The 22,238-nt window shown below is 37.6% G+C and overlaps 1 protein-coding gene across 3 annotated transcripts in view; it reads left to right on the forward strand.

Annotated features, from left to right (window-relative positions):
• FAM172A (family with sequence similarity 172 member A) overlaps positions 1 to 15,365 on the forward strand; it is a 414,546-nt gene extending 399,181 nt beyond the window's left edge. For 2 of the 3 annotated variants that reach the window (XM_045847842.1, XM_045847845.1), the window contains one exon: positions 12,311 to 15,365. In XM_045847842.1, the coding sequence (XP_045703798.1) occupies positions 12,311 to 12,453 (143 nt within the window). In that variant the 3' untranslated portion in view covers positions 12,454 to 15,365. The remainder of the gene's footprint in view (positions 1 to 12,310) is intronic. The other variant, XM_045847843.1, reaches the window with a different exon arrangement.
• The last annotated feature ends 6,873 nt before the right edge of the window (positions 15,366 to 22,238 follow it).

Below are 22,238 nucleotides of genomic sequence, written 5' to 3' on the forward strand. Positions count from 1 at the left end.
CATGACTAACTTTAGTCTCCAGATCCTCCAGAGCCCAAACTGATACCTTTTGGAGCAAGGTCAGTAGATATATAAACAAGATTATTCTTAAATATATATGGAAAGGCAAAGGAAGTAGAATACCTTAAACAATTTTGAAGAAGATTAAAGTGGGAGGGATCAGTCTACCCTGTGTCCACACATTACTGGCAAATGTACAAAGAAACTAGGTTACCTACATATTACTAGAAGGAATGTAAAATGGTTCAATGACTCAGGAAACAGTGTGGCAGTTTCTTGAAAAACTAAGCATGCAGCTAATATATAGCCCAGCAGTTGCACTGTTGGGTATTTACCCCAGAAAAATGAAAATTATTTCACACAAAAATTTGTACATGAATGTTTATAGCAGCTTGCTTTATAATAGAAAAAAAAAAAACTAAAACAACCCAACTGCCCTTCAACAGTTAAACAAACTGTGGTATATCCATACTATGGAATACTACTCAGCAATAAAAAAGAGACAAACTCCTGATACTCACAACCTGGATAAAAATCCAGAGAAACTAAGTTTACAAAAGTCAGTTCCAAGACATTCTTGAATGACAAAATTACAGGAATAGAGAATATATTAGTGGTTGCCAAGGATTAAGGAGGGGTCTGGAAGGGAGGTAGACGTGGCTATAAAAGGACAACCTGAGTGATCTTTATGGTGATGGAAATGTTCTGTAGCATTGTCACCATCCTGGATGTCATACTTCACTGCAGTTTTTACAAGGTGTTACTGTTGGGAAAATATAAGGGACACTGGATCAATCTGGGTTATTTCCTACAACTGCATATAATCTACAATTATATCAAAATAAAAATGTGATTATGAATTAATTTATCTAAAAAATGATAAAACTTCATTCAGAGACATCAAAGATTATCTAAATAAATGGCAAGATAGAGCACTTATCTGTTTGCTCTGTCCGGTATGGCTCAGTTAGCTGGAGCATCATCTCATTAAACCAAAAAGGTCAAGGGTTAGATTCCCCATCAGGGCACATGTCTAGGCTGCATGTTCCGTCCCCAGTTGAAGTGCATAGGAGGGACAACCAGTTAATGTTTCTCTCTCACATTGATGTTTCTCTCCCTCTCTCTCTTTCCCTTTCTCCTGCCGTTTCTAAAATTATAAGTGTGTGCTCAGGTAAGTATAATTTATAGATATATAAATAATATATATATGAATATATTATATTACATATATATATAATCATGTTCGGCAATTGGAAGACCCAGTATTGTAAATATTCCAATTCTCCCAAAATTGGCCTATGAGCTTTAGTACAATTCCAAATCATTAAGTGACTGGAATAATCTATAATGGCTACTTGACAACTTCCTCCTTTCTCTTTTTGGCTACAAAGCAAAGAGCTATGATTTTGAAAGTCTGACAAAGCAATACAAAATGATGCTGTGGACACAAAAGCTCATATAATGATTCATCCATGTATTCAGAATAACAATAGCACTTTGCTTTGTCAATTCACAAGTTTTTACCCTCATGACCTTCTGTATGCCTCCATTTCCTTAATTTCAAAATGGGAATCACCATTAAAATACAGAGTCTGGCAGAAGAAAGGCCTGCTTGAGTGTGGTTGGTAGGGTAATAATATGAGTGTGATAATTTATAGTTTTAATTTGAGCATTTCACCTAAAATGTCATATGATATGCTTGAGTATGATATTGTTATGTTACAGAATTACATGCTTATGATTTTGTAATAAAAAAGAGGTGTTATTTGTGCCAGACCCTGTAGTTTAAAAACCATAGAAAATTTCTAAAGTTCTATGTTTTGTTATATTTTTAATAACATTTAATAAACATCAGTTTTCTGGTGAACTGTTCCAGACAATTGTTTATACAACAAACATCTATTAAGCCTCTGTAATTTATGAAATAAAAGTTTTGAGGCATTGCCTCCAAAGGATTTGGAGACAAAATAAGGTATTTGTCACATATGAAATGACTAGCTAAACAAAGCAAGTATATGATAATCTAGTACACACCATATATAACATACTGAAACATGAAGAAAGGGAGTAGTTGGTATGAAGTAAAGGCAGTTTATTAGAGGAAGTAAATATTGAAGTGGATCTTAAAGCAATTAGATATTTATCTTCTGAAAATTATTTTCATTTTCAGTGCTTAACCAATTTGTAAATATTGACTATATTTGCCTGCAGTAACTTTGGCCTCTCACAGCCTCTCTGAACTTTAGATTTTACCGATGAAATAAAGTTTTATCTAGGGTCTTATTTTATGTTTAATATGTTTTTATCTACATCTAAATTTGGACCAAGCCAACTCCATTTTGGGATTAAAATGCAAGCTCTTGAACAGTTAGAGATTCTCTAACTGTTCTCAGGGCTGACCATTTCCTAAACCTCTTGATTCTAGTAAGTTGTATTTACATTTTTAAAGAGATCTAGCCAATGCTTTCAGTATTTATCTGTGCTTATCAACTAGTTGCTAATGGACTGTGGAACCCTTGGTCAGTTTGTTGGAGGCTCAAGAAAAACACTCTACTTCCTTCAACTTTAATTACAGTGTCCAACTTGTCATTACATTCCAGTTTTGAAGGAATTTATTTCTAACACTAAAAGCTAATATACACTTTAACATAAGGTATAATTTATCAATCTATGTTGAAGATGAGTAAAGTTTGATTCCTGCCTTTAATATCTTTACGATGGTAATCTCTTCTCTTGGCTGGACTTCAGAATCACCATACTCACAGATGCCCAGTACCTGAGACGTTTGAAAGGTTTAAGCAATGTCAGTTGAGCTGACCCTGGCAAAATAGTGGGTAGTTATAGAAGATTGGAAGGATAACCCCAGGGGAAAAAATAAGACTGGAACCAAAGAATGGATTAGGGAATTTCTAGTTAATTTTACAGAGTAAGAGAGCCATTGGATATCTTCTCTTCTCTCTTTGAGCAGAGAAAGAGAGAAGACACAAATAACACTTTAGAACTTTTCATCTGATACCAGGGTACAAGGTAGAGGAGGAGAGACTGAAGGCACTGAAGTTAGTTAAAAGGGTATTTCTGGATTCTAGATAGGTCATTAAGTCTAGAGTGATTACAGTGTGGGGGGTTGGAAAAGAAGAGATTAGGAAAACTGCTGAGGTGTAATTGTCAGGGTTTGGTAACTGAATAATCGGGAGTCAGCTAACACTGGAGGAGAAAACGCAGATGACTGAAACGCTCTGAGCTAGAGTAAAGAGAATGTTGTGTCCATTCACAGAAATGAAAAGCTCAATGGAAAAGCCTGCCTGAAGAATAAGCCCACTAGTTAGTTACCTCTGGACTGCATGCAGAAATGGAATGCTGTAGCAGTGTATTGTTCCCTATCCAGTACCTTCCCACCATACACAACAGTCCTTCTAAAGGCCAAGAAACCAAAGGTATCAGCATATATAACAAGAGCAGAATTGTTTAGGAAAATACTATTTCTAGTTCAGCTCCACTTTTTGTATTCACTACATTGAAGTATTATTTGATTCTCAGCTCTTACTGAATATCACTATTACTGTATCATTCATTAATTTATGTGAGCTACCAGCAAGTGGATTTTATATTCTGAAATGTGTAGGAGAAGAGTGAGCCCCAGGGAATGCTGTAGAGATGGGAGGGGTTAGTAAATGCAATCAGGAAGGGTTAAATCCATCATCCTAACTCCCCACAATCCATTCACCACGTGACAAACAGTGTACTTTCTAAAATGCTTGAAACTCTGCAAATAGCCCTTCCATTGCACTTGGAATAAAATTTAAAATTTTCACTAAGGCCTGTGAGACTTCACATGGCTTGGAGGCTGTTCACCTCTGGGAACCATCTTCTACCACCTTCCCTCTCCACTACTGTGCTCGTCACTCCCACTTTTCCATTCCTGGGCTGTGGAAGCTCTTGCCTCCTCAGAGCCCCTGGTCTTGTTCCCGATTTCTGCCTGCAGCACTCAGCGCCGGGCCTTCATCTGGCTCTTTGCCATTCAGGTTTCAGGTCACAGGTCTCCTCCATCCAGTCCAAACTGAGCACCTGCAGACCACCTCTCCTCCTCCTCATCTCTTCATATCCCGCTATTGTGTTTTATTCACAGTGTTTCTGACACTGCCTGTCACCCCTACTAACCTATATGCTACAGAGCAGAGCCATTATATATTTTGCTCACCACTGCATCTGCAACCCCAAGAAATAGTGCCCAGCATACAATAAATACATATATGAATGTATAAATTAACCCATCACAGCACCTCTGGAAAAACTATCTGCCCACAAATAGAGTAGAATCCACAATTGAGAGAGGAGGACAACAGAAGATTTGGAATGAAGTAGTTAATGTTTTACTTTGTTTAGAAACATGGAAAGTGTTTTGCAATTTATCCCCCCCCCCCCCCGCACACACACACACACAAACACACTACCAGCCATAAGCCATAGGATACCTAACCAGGAACAGAAAGCCCTTTCTCACTGTTTTATTTTAGAATGAGGCCCAGTTCAGTTCTTTGCTGATTGTGTTGGGAATAATCGTATCAGAAACCTGTGCTTATGGGAATAACCACTGTTTGGTTCTTTGCATTTCCTTGGTTAGTGCTCTGTGCACTTACAATCCCTTGTTACAGTTACTTTTGAAAATGACAAAGGGAAACTGAGAAAAGAAAGCTTTTGCCCACACCTGAGCTCAAATGTTGAAGGGAAACAGTATCATCCATGGAGGCCAGGCCTTGTGGCAACAGTAAGAATACCATGTGAGACAAGAATTAAAACCAAAGAATGCACTTACACACCATCTGTCTGGGTTTGATAGGCCATTGAAACATAAAAATGTATCTGTCTATTATGGGCTAGGAGATGGTTATTAGAAAGGTCTGACTGATTCAGTGTCGGAGATCCACAGCTACTGCAGACTGTCTACTGTGCCACAGAATAAGTTTCCTTTGTACACCTGAAACTAATATAATGTATGTCAATTATACTTTATTGAATCATTTTTTAAAAGAGAATTAGTGTAGCCCTGGCTGGCGTAGCTCAGTGGATTGAGTGCAGGCTGCAAACCAAAGGGTTGCCTATTCGATTCCCATTCAGGGTAGATACCTGGGTTATGGGCCAGGTCCCCAGTGGGAGAGGCAACCACGCACTGATATTTCTCTCTCCCTCTCTCTCTCTCTCTCTCTCTCTCTCTCTCTCTCTCTCTCTCTCTCTCTCTCTCTCTCTCTCTGTCTCTCCCTCCCTCCCCTTCCCTCTCTAAAAATAAATAAATAAAATCTTAAAAAAAAAAGAATTAGTTTGCCTCCCAGAGTTGTCTCCCTGGGTCTTAAGCTAACCAGTGTCCTGTAGCTCTCTGCCCCGCAACTCTCTTCCCTAGATGAGAGACAGAGAAGAAAAGCAGAAGGAAAGGACAGGCTGCCCCAGAAGCTGCAAATGACCCAAAAGTTTCTACCACTGATTTTATGTCTTTGTTTCAGCCTATTCCTTATCTCTGGTCAAGCTTGATGACTTGCCTGTAGGATCTCAACACAACCTCAACTTTAAAGGGCTTGCAACAGTGTTAGGAATGGAAAGGGACTTGCCTGTATCTTACACAGGAGATTTAACAGGGTAATGGCAACATGTTTACTGACCTACTCTTGGCATTTCCCTTACGCAGTCTCAATGAACACCCTACCCTACTCCATTTATTACCAGTCACCCAGTGTTCCTGTGTCCCACCCACAGTTGTGCCTTCTAACTTGGAGAGTCTCCATTAGGCACTCTCCATGGTTTATATATTGGTAAATTTGGATTTTTTTAATGATGTTCTCCTTAGAGGCTATAGAATTCATTTTAAAATGAATTTTAGTGGTTATATCTTTTTAGAAGGCAGATTATTTTTTCAGTGCTCTGGTATTCTCTAATTCTTTATAACTTCTAAAAATAACTGCTGGTGAGCTCATAAATTCATTACTGATCCCACTGGGACTCAATAATGCATATTATAGACCTCCTGATTTTTATATATTAGATTTTCTCAAGAGTTCCCTTACCTGTTATTATCAACATAGCTATATTGACAAGGTCTTCATTACTTCCTAATTGCCCATATTTCTTTTTCTTGTTAAAGATCAATTTTAAAATCCAGCCTTGTCACTTTGAAAATATCATAGATATATTATCCTGTTAATGTTTCATGTCTTTCTAGGTTTTTTTTCCTCTTACCTTTTATCATAGGAAACTTACTAAATGTATTCCTTTCCTTTTGTTTTAAAAACTAATGCCTTTGTTGTGAGGGGATGGAGGGTTGTTCAGTGAGAGGGTAGGGGCACATGCTAGTTTTCCCCCCTGGAAAAAAGATACTAAAATAATACTTTAGCCCAGGCTATTGTGGCTGAGAGGAGTGGGCACCAGCCTGTGAACCAAAAGGTTGCTGGTTCTGTCAGGGCACATTCCTGGGTTGCAGGCCAGGTCACCAGGTGGGAGCATGTGAGAGGCAGAGTAATTGATGTGTCTCTCGCACATTGATGTTTTTCTCCCTCCTTTCCCCTCTCTCTAAAAGTAAATAAGTAAAATGATACTTCATATTCAAAGGTAACTTTGTGAGCAGTCGTATAGGGTCTAAACCAGACCCTAAAATGTAAATTATGCATAGATTGTAGAAATTATTCCATGACCTTTTGGTGTAGGACCATGAAAATATAAGGTGACTGGCAATAATTAGAATAGTAAATGGCTGACCAAGAAATTCTTCCAAATTATCTCTTTGGGGAGAACCTACTTAGACTGTCCATCATATTATACTTGTAAGCCTAATCTCTTAACAAATTGTGTGTGCGTGCGTGTGTGTAATATCACTTAAAAATGATCATTTGTTTTCCCAGAGAATTCTTCAGTTTGTTAAAAGATTAATTGAAGAAGTAAATAACCTACTTCTTCCTTTAAAATATTCTACTTACAGAAATTACATTTACATATGACTTTCTAAGACATCTACTACATAAAATGAGGTACAGCTTCAGATAGTTGCCAAAGTAAACATATCAGGATTTTGGCTGCTAACTCAGTAGCATATTTTGGCATGGTTTTTGCCCTCTCCAGGAAAAAAAAAAATTATAAGTACTCAGACCAAATGAAGAAGAGTGTGGACAAAGCAGACTTGGAAGAAATACTTGGATTGCCCATCACAGGAAGAAAGGGAATAGACAAGAGAGGAGATACAGCAATGTTTTCTTCTCTCTTATCCTACTCTTTGAGAATTCCACTCTCAGTGCTATTTCCAACCATTTTTGTTTAATTTCTAAATGCTGTTACATAAATGTAAGCTCCCTCTTTCTCAGTTCCATTATAAGATACTTTTTCTTAAATATATAGTCTTTTGGGAAAAGAAATGAAATGTTTTAGCAATTTGATCTTTCTTATATGATTCATAGTCTCATCCCTTACACTAAAGTTTCTAATTCTTTTGACCATTTGTGCTATCTTTACTGCTTTGAAAATTGCTACATTTTACTTTTTAAAAACAAGTGATAGATAAAGGGTAAATATTCATTATAGTATTTTAATTGAAAGGACCCCTGTCCCCTACTTTTTGACTATTTCACAATGAATAACATCATTAAAAAATTGTATTTTTGGAAGCAACATTAAGAGAAATAAAAAACATTTTATTGTCTGTATAAGCATAAAAGATAGAATAGGATTCAGATTATAGGGGAAATTAAGCTCTAATGTAATAAAAAAGAATTAACTTCATTTTTATTTAAGCTGACCCTTGATCATCTATATAGCTCCTATGACAACAAATATTACACATTGCTTTTACTACGCTGAAATAAAATCTAAAGATAACATAACCCATCTACTAATACAGTTGCTAATTTATTATAATGATCAGTTAACATATAAAAAGAAGAAGAAAAGCAACTCATAATAAAACTAATATGCATATCAACATTTGAAGTGTTCAGGAAATCAACATGAGAAGGCATAATATAGTAGTGAGGTACTTGGTCCTGTGCATAGAATCACCATGAATTCAACAGCTACAAAGGCAGGTGTGTTTATTGGCAACTCAAGTGCAGCGGACAGTGAGGCCATCTGTGATGAGATTTTATCACGTGGTAAAACCACTTTGGGTATTATTCTGAACAACATAAAGTACAAAATCCCTTCAGTTTACATTATAGTTGGGTTACTGGAAAATCCATGCCAAAAATACTTCGAGATTATTCGTTAAACAGATCTAAATTCTAAACTCATTTAATTATGTACATAGGGTTTGTTTGTTTGTTTGTTTGTTTTCAGGTATGCATAGCTGGTGGAACTTTTAAAATCTGTGTCTGGTACAGAACAATTCATAGTGCTGTACTGCTGTGCAAACTCCAGGATGTCCACCATCCCAGGCCTCCTCCTCTCAGTAAATGCTAATAACTCCTTCCAATCATCTTGACCATCAAAAATATCCCTGCAAATTTCCAAAATGCCCTAGAGGCCACTACCATGCCCATTAAGAACCACTGATTGAAACTGAGCAAAGACACATTTTTGTAACAAGGAACTAAGATTCTGTACATTTTATTTTAATACTGATTTGATTTTATGGATTAGGAAACTGAATGTGCCCCAGAGGTAATTTATCCATTAAGAACAAGGCTTTCAATCCAAAAGGATACAAAAATCATTCCCTGAGAACATGGCAGGTATTTAATATGCAAAATCCTACACTGTGGTAAGCTCTCTATGTTAGTAAAATGGTAGTTTGAAAAGTGGAAAGAAGTTCATAATCCCTAAAAAGAAGAACTTCAGATCAGGGCAGAGTTGTGGTAGAGGAAAGACCAGGCACTATCAAACCATGTCTGTCTCCTTCAAATAGCATGGCTAATGCCAAATGGAATAGTTTCCATGTCACCTACACGTCATTGCAGCTTATTGATAAGTGGCTGCTTTTTTGATTGGTCTAAACTTTTCCTTTTTATGTCATTTTATGAATATAATGCCCTAGTGTTTCTGTCCTCATAATTTTCCCTAAAGTGTTGTATGTTTTTAATACTAGAAAGCTTCTCTTGAAAGTTTTCAGTCTCTAAGCATTGTTGTGGGTAGGTATTCATATTAACTTGTAAATATTTTAATTGAGCTTTGGTCCTAAAATTTTTTAAATGGTCTCCAAACATGTCCTTGAAATGTGTATATTCAGCCCCAGATGGGCATGCAATTACTTACCTTCCAAGAGCTATTTTAAATTTATTAAAAATCTACTTCAAGATATATAAAATAGCCATTTTTCTATAAAATATTCATGTTAACACTCCTTAGTTTAAGGAGAATTTTCCCTCCTCCATCCTATTCTCTGTAATTGATTCTAACACACCTTGCTTATAACCTTTATTCCTAGCAATTTTCCTTCCTCTGACAGAGCACACATTCTCATTATTTATACTCTTAAATTACAAGGGTAAATGTTGAGAGCCAGTGCAGATACTTAGTTATCTCAGGGACTTTGGTATTTTCAGCCAAGGGCTAATCAAGCAGAGAGTAATCATAAGCTAAAACTAAAACACCTTTGTAGTGATTTTATCACTAGGGAAATTTGTTCATCCTTCAAAAAGATTGTCACCAGGAGAGAAAAAAAAAATAAAGGAGTTAAAAATGCTTCAGACCGTTGACTCCTTGGGTCCCTTTAGATTCGTAGATTGAATTGGTTTTCAAGGGGTGGGAGGAATTATGAGAAGAGTACCCTGAGAAAGCTCACAAATTGATCATAGTCTTGGTAACACTACTAAGTGTTAAGTGTGATCACTGTGGAGGAAATGCCAAATGAGCCTGGAAGCATGGGAAATGAGAAGGAAAAGAGACACTTAACACCTTTTTTTTTTCCGTACTGTGTTTGGGGATTGCCAGGTAGTATGCATCTGAGAATAATCTTTCAAAAAGAATACAATTGATTTTAAAATATTTTATCATTATAGTCCTAGCTGGCGTAGCTCAGTGGACTGAGCAGGGCCTGTGAACCAAGGGGTCGCTGGTTCGATTCCCAGTCAGGGCACATGCCTGGGTTGTGGGCCAAGTCCCCAGTGAGGGGGCAGCCACACATTGATGTTTCATTCCCTCTCGTTCTCCTTCCCTTCCCCTCTCTCTAAAAGTAAATAAATAAAATCTTTTAAAAATGTATTGAAAAAATACTTTAGCATTGTAAATGCAATTAGTAGTTATTGTTGAAATGAAACTAGAGTTGCAAGCACTACAGAAATACGGACAGGCATTTCATAAACCTACTCAGAAACTGGGCTCCCTTCTAGATATACCCACAAAATATTATTTAAAGTTTATGTCTGAACATGTGTAGAACTGCTCACTTGGGTTTGGAGAATATAAATGCCTCCAAGTTCAAAATTATAATAATAAATATCTGGATGTTATATATATTTTTAAAAACTAGACATTTACACACCTATTGATGCAGACAGGCATATGTGTAATTTCTTTCCTCAGGAATTATATTAAGACTTGTCAAAATCTAGTCAGTCACTTTAGGATATGCCAGGATAAACTTAACACTCATCTCTCTCTCTCCCATTGAGTAGCATTGAATTTTGCCTAAAATGAGTAAGCAAATAGAGAAATGACCTCATTTTTAAGTCTGAATGTAGTAGTGTTGGCAGATATTTCTCAAGGATATGACTTCAGTATTGGGTGTTAGTTTCAGATGCTGGTTTGCAAAGCCATTCTGCAGAGGAGAAGATAGAGCATCCTTGTGAGGGCACCTATAAAGAGAGGGGTTCTCTGGTAGGGTCAGCTCCCACAGCTAAGTCACATGCACAGACTGTAGCTTTCTGCTCTCTCTGGTCGACTGCAGCCATAGCATCCTTATTGTTGTAACTCTGAAATTGTGATACTGTCACAAAACTGTTGCTAGGCAACAAATGTGGTTACCAGGTCTCAGCGAATAGCTGAAGGGGAAAGCAAAGTGTTGCACCATTGTAGAGTAACCATAGCAATGACCTACTATTACAGACTAAAGAATTATCATTAACAATGTTAAAGTATCAGACAGAGGCCCTGAATCTGGAGACTTCCAAGCAGTATCTTTCTGCATAATTGAGTGATCTAGGAAGAGATTTCAACTGTCTTAAAGTTACTCATTTCTATGGGAGAGTCTTAGTAATTATCTTTATATTTTAATTTAAAAATTGTTTAGTTATGAATCTGGTAAAGTGATATAAACTATCTCAAGGAATCAAAAGCAGAGTAATGCGCTCATCTGTTATGTATACATAAATGTTATTTTTTGCCAGTTAAAATCAAGGTGAATCGGATTTGGAAGATACTGTACATTAGTATTAAATTGAAACCACAGAGAGAAGCTATGGTAAGATAAAATAACAACCAAGTTATTATTTGTTATTTATAACAGACTAGTAAATTTGTTATTATAACAACGAGTAAGTTAACAACTAAGCCTGCGTTTTGTAAGTTTAATTTCTCCTGACAAAATAGGGAGTCTAGACGCTTTTAATAGTCACTGCTTTGAAACATTTTTTTCTTAGCTTTTCAAAAACTGCCCCCTAAAACCTGTTTTGGGGGGGTGTTTGTTTTTGTTTTTATTTTTTAAGTAGCCTGCTTGGACATTTTCGTATCTGGTCTTTATTAAGCATCCTGTACAATTTGGTCTCAGTGGCCTCGCTGAGGCAATTCTGACAGCACGCTATCTGGAGAGGCAAGAAAAATCCGATTTGGTTTTTTTTCTCCTGGAAAGCAGAGAAATGCTGATGCCTGGAGTGGGTGCAGAAGCCGGATTCCGCGCACGGGGGAGACCATTCCCACGGGGGAGACCAATCCTCGCGCTCACGGAGCCTGGGGAAGTGGGTGGTTTCCAGGCGGGGATGGGAGTGGCCCTTCCTGCCGCGAGCCTCGATTGGCCCGGAGGGGCTGAGGCCTCTGGGGGCTTCAGGCTGCTCACGGGCGACCTGCGGGGAAGTCCCCGCCGTGTCCTGCTGCTGGGGACCCGATGGGGCTGAGGCGGGAGGCGGCAGAGGGCTCCAGATCGTTGCCCCAAAGGCTGCCGACTCGCATTTGGCCGACGACGAGAGCTCTCCTCCGAGCCCCGGGGCCAAACTTAACGGCAGGTAAAGGTGTGGTTTGGAGGGGGGGGGGGCGGCGGTTAGGTGCGCCAAGGGGGGTTCGGGGGCGGGGCTCGAGCTCCAGAGGCGGAATGCGGAAGGCCAGCGCCTAGACTCGGCCTGGCGGTAGCCACCCCACCTTTGGCGCTCCGGAGCAAGGTCCTCGTAACCTAATCTGTGTTTTTTTGCAGGCACCGACCGTCACGAGCTCACTTCCTGGAAGAGCTTCCAGTCTATTTTCAAGTTCTTTGCAGAAGCCTCTGAAGCCAAGACTAATTCCCTCAAGCCGGCTCTGACACGGCGCTCACACCGCATCAAGCACGAAGAGCTGTAAGAGGAGAGCGAGGGAGACGGGGAGGGGCGCCGGGACCCACGCTCGAGCATGCTTCCACCCTGCTCCTAACGGCTTGTGTCAGCGAGCAGACTCCCGGCCCCTCATTAGATTGTTTTCTTCCTAGAGCACAGGGTCGTGATATATACATCTAAATAGCGTTTTGCATTATTTCTAGATGAGTGCAACTGTCAAAGCAATATGGGTTCACTGGTTGTGCTTCCTGCGGGCCGCGCTGGGCTTCGGGCAGCCCGTCAGCCCTCAGATTAAGGCTGACAGCGCCCTGCCCGGCGCGGCCTGTGCGCCTCTAATTGCCCTCTCGGAGACGCGCGGGCGCTGCAGGGCGAGTGGCGTCTGCGCGGTCCTACCGCCCGCCGCTGCGCAGCCGCTCGCCCCTACCCCAGGCCGCAGCCCCCCTTAATCACGTCCATTTCTCCCTCTCTCCAAACTGAAGCAAACTTTTAGTGTAGACTTCAAACTTCCCCTTTCAGTTGCTCACTGAGAGCATCTTATGCCTCTCTTATCTTTTTTAAGGAAGTCCCACACACACACCCAGAAAAGCCAAATTTAAATTCAGAACATGAATACTGTGATGTACTATGTAGTTTTGGGAGTGCAAATTGTTCTCTCCCTAACGATCTATTTTCATTTCTAGACCAGAAGGAAAACTTTGCATAAAAAAGCTATGATGTATCGATGCACATTACTGCTAAAAATCCTTACTAGTTGAATGTGACATTTTATTACACAAGTTTCTAATTTCACAAGATATTATTTAAAACAAAACATAATAATGAACAAATCTTTTAAGAATATGTGTGAAAGCCCCCTTTTCAGTGGAATTTCTAATTTTATTATTAGCATTGACTTTACTTTTTTAATATATAATGTATATTAAGTGGCATTGTAATTTAGGTAGCATACTTAAGTTTCGCTTTTTAAATCCTAATGTGGAGAAAGTTTGTTTTTGTTGTTAACCCTAACTAGAATGATCTATTTTGATCATTCATGGAGTTAGATCCTTTCAAGGAGAGGATTTTTTATCGTCATCAGGAAAATGAACCTGTATACTCTTGAGCCTTTTTCCTTCTGAAAGGCTAAGTGGGGCTAAAATAATTCTTTTATTTTTCTGCTGCAGCAGAAAGGGAAAGACCTGATGTGAAAGATTTCTCTTCAATCCAATAACAATTGTTCGTAGTCCACTTCCTCTGTAGGGTTTTACCCTACTGTTTCAACTATTACGTATTTTAATCTAGCTAAGATCTGGCCAACACTGTGAAATATTAGAGGTAAAATAAGTCAAGATTTTGCTGACTTTTACATTCAAATATTAAGTCTTAACACTATCATTTTTAATTCCTTGAACAATTTAATTACCCACTGAATATTCTGTTTCTAATAATTAAGGATCTGAATTTAATATTCAACCGTTTTTTTTCAAGTATATGCAACAATATGCCTGCCTTATTTGAGGACATGATAAAATGTACCCAAAATGACTTAGAGCTGTTGACTCCTCAGAAAAAAATTACAAAATAAACACCTCATGGATAAAATGTTTTTATATTATGAACAGATTTCAGCAAGTTTTAACACTGATAATATCTTTGTTTGTATACAAGTACATTAATTAGTTCTTAGAGTTTTAATAATAGCAAACTCAAGTGATCTTTTTTCAATGGTTATAATGCATATCTTTCTATGTTATTGTAGCAGAAACAACATAGGAGGAAAACTCAAAACATCATATTGTTCAGTTTCTGGATAATTTAAAATGTGTAACTCCAACAATGTCAAGCCCCTTGTTCTGCAATCTTTTCTATTTCAGAAGTAATGGTGAAATATATAAGCTAATGGTAACTTCCACTGAGAGGATTTGAGAATTGATGTAGATTGAATATATTTTTTCAAAGTGATATAAACTGTGTGGTGTTTTCAGTACATGAAAATGTTCACAGGAAACTAATTTTGTTGCTTTTTTTAAAAAAATCAGTACTTGTGCAATGCTAAATTTGTGATGCTTCTGCAGCTGAATTAGAGCAAAGGAAATATGCTCAGCTTATAAATCAAATCATTCCTATTCCTTCTCTTAGATTTTCTCACCTCTCTTAAAAAAAATAAAACCTTTACTTTTAACTAGATAAATCACTGTTAAATTGTTAAATTGCCTTTAATACTTTAAAACCACTGGGTTGTTAGGCCTTATTTAACTATCTGTAGGGCTATTTGCAAACTTAAGTTGTGTAAATGTAATTTCTACTTGTGGATCTGAGCTGTAGCCGTCCCGAGAGAACTAGGCAAACTATCCCAGACCTCCAGCTGGTAACTGATAAGAGTCCTTGTAATGCAGGACTTTTTTTTTAACCTGTTGATTATGGGTCTGTTGATGTAAATGTAATACTGTTCTTCACCTCAATTTTCCTGGAGTAACAGTGATCAGTTGGTGGAAGCCCGCCTGCTTGGAAGAGACAAGTGTTCATATTTTTGCTCTGATCTTCTCCCTAATTTAGTTTCTTTAGACAAGTTTTTAGAAGAGTAGAGGTCTAAAGTTAGGATATGGGTTTTCTTTTTAATTATATGCTCAAGCAAGTGGAATGGAGAGCAAAGAATTGTTGCTAAATCTAAGATTCAAAATCATCCTGTTAAAACTTAAAAGCCAGGTATTGGCTTTGGAGCATTCTAAAGGTACCTAACCATGCAGCCATTAAAAGTTTCTATGGATATTTGAGGGTGGGGTGGGGGGAGGGCAAGAGAATCTACTTGTAATAATTGTTCTCAAGTTTCTGCCTTGTGCTTCAACCTGGATAACATTATTGTTTATACCAAAAAATGTAAAAATAAAGCACAGGAGTTTCCTATATATTATATATTTCTGTTTATCATTTTAAAATAAAAACAATTTTCCCAACAGGCAATGGTGTGTGATTCTTATTCAGAAGTGTATTTACTCACGTATAGATGTTAATAAAAGCAGGAACTTAAAAAGAATGATAGGATATCATTCATCAATATTTTAAACCTTTAGCTGTTTATTATTAGTATTATTGTTGCTGTAAAGCAATACCCTAACTTTAGCTGAGTCACTGCTTTGCGTGAACCTTTCACAAAGCTACCATTTTTAATATATTTGTTTTTAATATATAAAATATCTCCTTAGCTACAAGAAAATTTGAATCTGTTGTTAAACTATCATTTTATAAAATATGCTATAGTATATAGTAAACAACTGTGTTTTCCAAATGGAGTATTCTGAGTTAAATTATTCCCAAACCCCTATATAAGTCCTTGATGTATTATGAAGTCTAATCTGAAAATACCTTGTTTACAATTATTTTACAACTTTTCCTTCTTTAAAACTTATAACTCCTCCAAGAGTGTGACAAAATATGTTAACTATATTATCAGTTCTAGTAAATTAGATTTTTTATTATGTTTTTCTGGATTATCTGGAGTTTCAATCCAAATAGATGTGTCTCTTGTCATAATCATAGTTTGCAACTGTAAACTAACAGGTTCATTTTGGCGTCTGTAACCCTGATTCATTAAGAAAGATTACTGTTACAGAAAGTCTAAAAATTTCTCCAAAACTTTCCCTGTGCCTCTATAGAGAAAAAAAAAAGGTCTTTAAATAAATGTGAGACATTCTCATCTTTGAAATACGGGTGGCCACAAAAAGGGAGGGGACAATAGTGGTGGTTATTTTATGATTACTTATTAGGGGCTGTAATAATATAAAATAAAAGACTCCAGGAGGTACTCCCTTTCAAAAATTGAATACTTTCCTTCCTTCCTTCCTTGTATAGAGTGACCGAGTGGGAGTCTCTTGAATTGTTGGTCTTCCTTTTATCTAATATTCTATTAATCTCCAAAAAGATCAGTTTGAGTCTGGGAAAGGGTTTTTAATCAACACTTCACAGAGCTTAAAGCTACCCTACCTAAAGCGTCAGCTTTGTTAGACGGTTTTAGATTTAAAGCATTGCAACTGTCATGCACTGTACTAAGAGTAAAGAATGTACACCAAGTGGAAGATGTTGAAAAGAGAGAAATAGCACAAAGTCGATCAACGGAGATTCAAGAATAGAAGTAGCCATCAAAGCATTCCAGCGTTTATCTCCAAATCTATGTAGGGTTAAAAAAAAAAAGCAACAATGATAGTTTTAAACCTCACACTTAGGAGGGATGAATGTTGATTTAATTGATTCATTTGGATCCATGTTTTTAAAGTTTCACACCACTGATCTTTCATGTAGTGATGTCTTTAGCAGTCAGTGGTCTGACATGAGCCTCTTCAGATTTCATCAGTGGGACTCTCCATGACATCTGAAATTATGCACCGGCCTTTGCGATGGTAACTGGAATCGGGAGACCTCAATGCCAAAGAGCATGGTTAGATTGAAGAACTCTTGTTAATTCTTAGCACAAAGGTTTTAGAGGAGTGGTAATTGTAAATGAACCATAAAGGTTAAAGTCACCAAATATTATATAGTGGGCTTTAATTGCTAGGTAGGAGAAAATTGTTCTCAAAGTTTGACCATTAAGTGGATATCATGCAGTGAGCAGTATTTTCCCTTTGAATGTAAAAAGCTTGAAAGTGGAAATTTGACTTAACCCATGAGGCCTTCCAAGCCACTTTCCCCATTCCTTTGCCTTGAGATTTGTCAAAAATCTTTCACTATATTTTTATATTGTTGGAGTTGAGTTCTATTTGAAACAGACATGAAACATTTCTGGGAAGAAATCTAGAGAGGTCCTGCATCTTTCCAGATCATTCAGCTTTTTCTCCCTTGGCTGTTACATCTGGTAATATGGGAGACTGTCATAGGTAAAATAATGTTGAACTGTACTTTGTAGCCAGCCTGCAGTACCAATACAAAGAATCTGAAATGAAAAGACAACCAACACCCTAAGAATATGTCTCTTTTTAAAGTTTACAATTTGAATAATGAACTTGGATTGAAACTTGGCAGGAAAACAAACCATGGCACCATCACATCACCAACCATTTTCACTTTTCTGTCCAATTTCAGAGTGCATGTGTTTGTGAGTATTTCACTAGATCAGTGACAGCTCTTTATTTGCATAATTATATGCTCTGGTCTGAAGAGAAAACTAACCCCCAAATTTCATGGGTCACCAAACTGCAACAATCAATGTTTTATCACGTATGCTAAGCAAAATCTAAGAAGCTATATGAAGTTTCTTGGGGAGTTTTTACTCCTCAGAAAATTAGAGAGTTTTCCTCTCCTGAATAGATTCAAAATCTTTCCAAGTTCTTTGTAACTGAATTCTGTTTGAAGGCAAAACTAGAGATTAACATGTAGATCTGGATCTTAGACTCACTAGCATTACTTCAAAGTGTCTGAAGAGGGCCAGCATTTTTAGAATACTAAACTTTTTAAGTACTGTCTGTCCTTCATGCTATGAGGAAGAAAATTATTGGTCAAATTATGATGAGCCAAAATTTAGTCTGAATTAACTACCCTTAAATATAAAGTTCATTTCTTTCTTGGAATTAACTTGGGTTTTTTTTTTTAAAGACCAAATAGATCTGTGTATGTGTGTGTGTGTACACACACACACACACACACACACATACATATTCACCCATGAGGTACATGTGTCCATTTTGCCAGAAATAGACAACATATACAGTATATGCATGTCTTTTCAGTGCCCATAACACAGTAGGTACTCAACGCTGGTCACCAGGGTTGTTTGTAAACGTATTTTAAGTAAATTTTTCATGTTCAAATTCTGCAAGGCATTGAAATAAATATTTTTAATGCCTCAAGTTCATTTGCATCAGTAAATTCTTTGTATCTAATGTGTATTTGTGTGTAAAGTGGCTTTATTTCATTCAAAGAAATTGATTTAAACTGTTAGTGTCTAGTTTGTAGGTAATCTGCCAGACTTGGAATACAATGGAGCATCAAGACACAGGCAGACAGTGACTGTTTGTTATGAAGTTATTAAAATCCTAGAAAGTATGACTCTACTTAGGCTGTTGAGGAATATGCTAGGTGCATGATTTAATTCTACTACACATGGACTTAGGTATGAGTTTCATTTAAAAGCATATAGTAAAATGCCTTTTATTTTAAATTGTCTGTAATAGTATATTAACAGTTTCTTTATCAGACATTATGCTGTCATCAAAAAATGTTAGGAAAAAACTTTGAGGGGAAAAGTTGAACAATTGCATAGTTTTGAAATACTTTATTCTCTATCTTGAAGAAGGATAAGATACTTGAGATCAGGTATCAAATTTCCTAAAATATTTAAGTGAAAAAGAAATCAATTCTCTCAAGTTTTTAATTTAAGTTGAATCACAGATGAAAGACTTTTTTTCCTCTCTTAGTCTAAAAGCTTAAACATCTGCTTCTCAGGAACACGATCCACTGTCACCACATCTCACCTTCTTACTGAAATGTTCACCTAGTTACACTCCCTCTTGGGCTACCCCCATCGTCTGCCTCCCCAGAAATTGCTGTTTGGACTGAAGATCTTGGATTCTTCTTGGTGAAAATTCCTCAAAGTTGAATCTGTAAAAACAAATAAGTATAAGGTTAGCATTTTTATCAAACAAAATGAGTGGTAAGCAAATGAATTAATGCTAGTACTGTCTGAGCAATAAAGACAAACAGTGAAACTCTTCTAGATTACTGTTGAAAAGTTTATAGATTGAGGACCGATGTGCCCCTGAGTTAGATGAATTTGCCTTTTATTTTTTAAGGTATAAACTCTTAAAAGGAAAGTAATAGATAATATGTATACCTAATTACTTTTCTGTATTTGACCTTTGTGAGAACCTGGCTGGGAGTTTCAAACAAAGCTCTCAGTTTTCTACTGTACCTGGGACACAGACAAATCTGTTATTTCCCACCAAATTCCACACATGAAGGGATTGACCCTATATCTGAAAGACCTGGGCTTTTTCTCTTTTCTTTGTTTTTAAGTAAATGTTTTCCTCAATAAATGGTTATACCTTCCCTGGGTACTTAGATAATTAGGATTTATCAACTCAAGAAATAGTAATGGTTTGCTATGGTGGTTTTGGGTTTTGTTGGTGTGTGGGGGTGTATGTGTGTGTTTTGTTAAATTTCTTCTTTGCTTTTGCTTTGCCTCAGTAAATTAATTAATATTATCCCCTGGAATAATCAGTTCTATAAATAACCCTAGCACAGAGTGTCACAATTTGGCTTTCATACTGTTTTGAAAGAAATTTATTAAAATTGCATTGATCTCACAAATATTGATCTAGTGCTTGATATCAAATATCATATGAGGCACTGTCAGTTGCTGCTGATCATTGTGTCAGCTGTTTGAATTCTTGTCCTTTCCCTTCTTCATTGTTACATAGATACAAGTTACCAAGGCTAAAATTTTCATGATTAACACAATTAAGATATTTTTTTCTGTTTTTCACATTTCAGGTTTAACCAAACATAGCACCTACCTGAAATTTTGTCACATGATAATATATGTGTATATATACACACACTTTTGTAAAAGCATGTGTTTTACATGTGTGTGTGTGTGTAAAAATATTTTTAAAGTGATTCATCTACTAGGTGGGGTACGTTTCTATTTAGTTCTTTATCCAAATTTTGAAATAATTTCTGTCTGTATCCTGCTTTGTTTCTGGTCACCTGTCTTTTAAGAAATCAAAATATTTTTTATAGATTGCAGTTGTTAGAGTACCATTTTAGAACTTACAATGAAGTCTTAGCCATTTCAAATTTACACATATACAACAGGTAAATAGCTCCTTTAATTCTTGCTGGAAAAAAATACAATTGCAGCATTTGACCAGCATGGAGTTTGGAGAGTTAGTTAAATAAAATTGAATCTACATAGTTTTAATGCTTTCTCAATAAACTTATGCTAAGTTGTGCTATGCTTTTATATCCTATCAGATATGGAAATAGCTAAGTGCCTTTGGATATGGTTAAGGGCTCACATTACCTCTTTGTTTCTGCTTTCCTCTTTACTTTTACATCAAGAATTGATGGTTCCGTTGCTTTGAAAAAAACGGAACACTTTAAGGAAGAACCCGTCCTATAAATGACCAGTTAATGCTGTTGTCTGCCTAAGCAGTACAGGCTGAGAAATAGAGTAGAACCCTCCAAGAGTACAGCTTAAACCGTACATCCACATGCGTATTTTCCACATTCGCAGGGAGAAAAAAACTCTCAACCGCAGGAGTTGGTTTCTCTCCCCGCACCCCCCCTACACCTGAGCTCTGGTTGCAGTGAAATGAAGCCTCGTTCTTCCCAGCACCATGGACAGCGCTCAGCGCGCCCCCTTCCCTCTCCCCTCCTCCAGAACCCCGAAGTCTGGCCGTCCGCCTGACTGCTCTCTCCCACCAGCGCCTCACCATAGGGAACTAGCTCTTGAAATCTTAGGATCTGGACCCAAAGCGACAATGGGTTTTTAATGTGTGCACTTTGTGGGTGGTGTCATGCTCACTGCAAGCCCGGGGTTAACAGTGCCCCAGAGTTGACACGCCACTTGCCTGCTCCCCGAATTTGCATCTACTTTTATGATGAAAGCAGCGCCACTCTCCGTCATTTTTGTGCAAGAAGTCTTACCGCCACAACTTTCTTTGGCCAACTTTTCACACCACTCCGTAGCTGGAGAAATCTCTACTGGCTCCAGTTTAAGAGGTCTGTATTATGAGCACGTTCTCCCTGGGCTGATGATCTCAGCCACAGGAGACCTGTGTTCCAGGAGATGGACGTCCAGACCCACCCGACCCTTGGTCCCCCCGTGTTGCTCGGGGCCAGAGCTGTCGGAAGGGGCTGTGCGCTCAGGTACCGGTTAATTACCTACCCGAGGGAGGGAGCTGTGCAGCGGGAGCCGGCGGGCTGCCGCTAAAAAGCCTGGCAGCAACTTATCTGACAGCACTAAAGAGGGGGCCGTCTAGCTCGGCACCCACCACCACATCTTCTCCTACTTGCAGACGTCCACTCTAGCCTCCAAATTTCGACGCGTCTCCCTGTGCAGCTTTCTTTTTAACCGTTGAGCTAAGCAGAGTACAGTAAAGGAAGATCACTGCCGTGTGGCATCTTTTTCACTTCATGGTCTCCCTGGAAACACTTGAGTCCCCATTCCTAAGACAAGACTAGTTTTTAAAGCTTTCAAATTACACCTTATTTTACTGAAACTGGCCTTACTTTCGGGCTTTGAATGAAATCTGTTCCCTCTCACTGGAACCCTATTCTAGTCATCTACTATCTGCAACTGACTTTGAAGACAAAAATATTACGTTTAGAGCAGGTGAGATGGCCAGAAACACATTTTCACTCAATATCAATTATACAAAAATAGTTTCAAACCAACTTAATCCAAACTTTACAAGAAAGCCCTGGGAAAATGAAAAAGAGAGAACCCTAGTATCATAAATTAAGGGGTTTCTTTCCTATAAAATAGCCGTAATTAACTGATTTCAAAATTGCTTTTGTATAGTAATATGGGCTGTAACAATTTCAGGATAAAGTTATTCTTGATTTGGCATAATATTACAATGAAATGTTTTTGTGTTTCCTTAGTTTAGCAATTTAGCTTAAAATACTGTATTATATATCTTAAAACATATTATACAATTATTTTACTAAATACTTCACAAGTTAACAATTTAATCTTTCTCATACAGTATTGCTTACACAAAGTTTTTGCCCCCTTTTTACTGTGCAAAGTCACTGCTGACTTTTTCCCCAAAGATAATTTTTCCTCATAATTTGGTCATTCTTGTGGTCACAACAGTTTTTTTAGCCCAAACAGTAAGC

The sequence above is a fragment of the Phyllostomus hastatus genome, unplaced genomic scaffold (genome assembly GCF_019186645.2).
Source record: "Phyllostomus hastatus isolate PE091 unplaced genomic scaffold, TTU_PhHast_1.1 phas_contig_58, whole genome shotgun sequence".
NCBI lineage: Eukaryota > Metazoa > Chordata > Mammalia > Chiroptera > Phyllostomidae > Phyllostomus > Phyllostomus hastatus.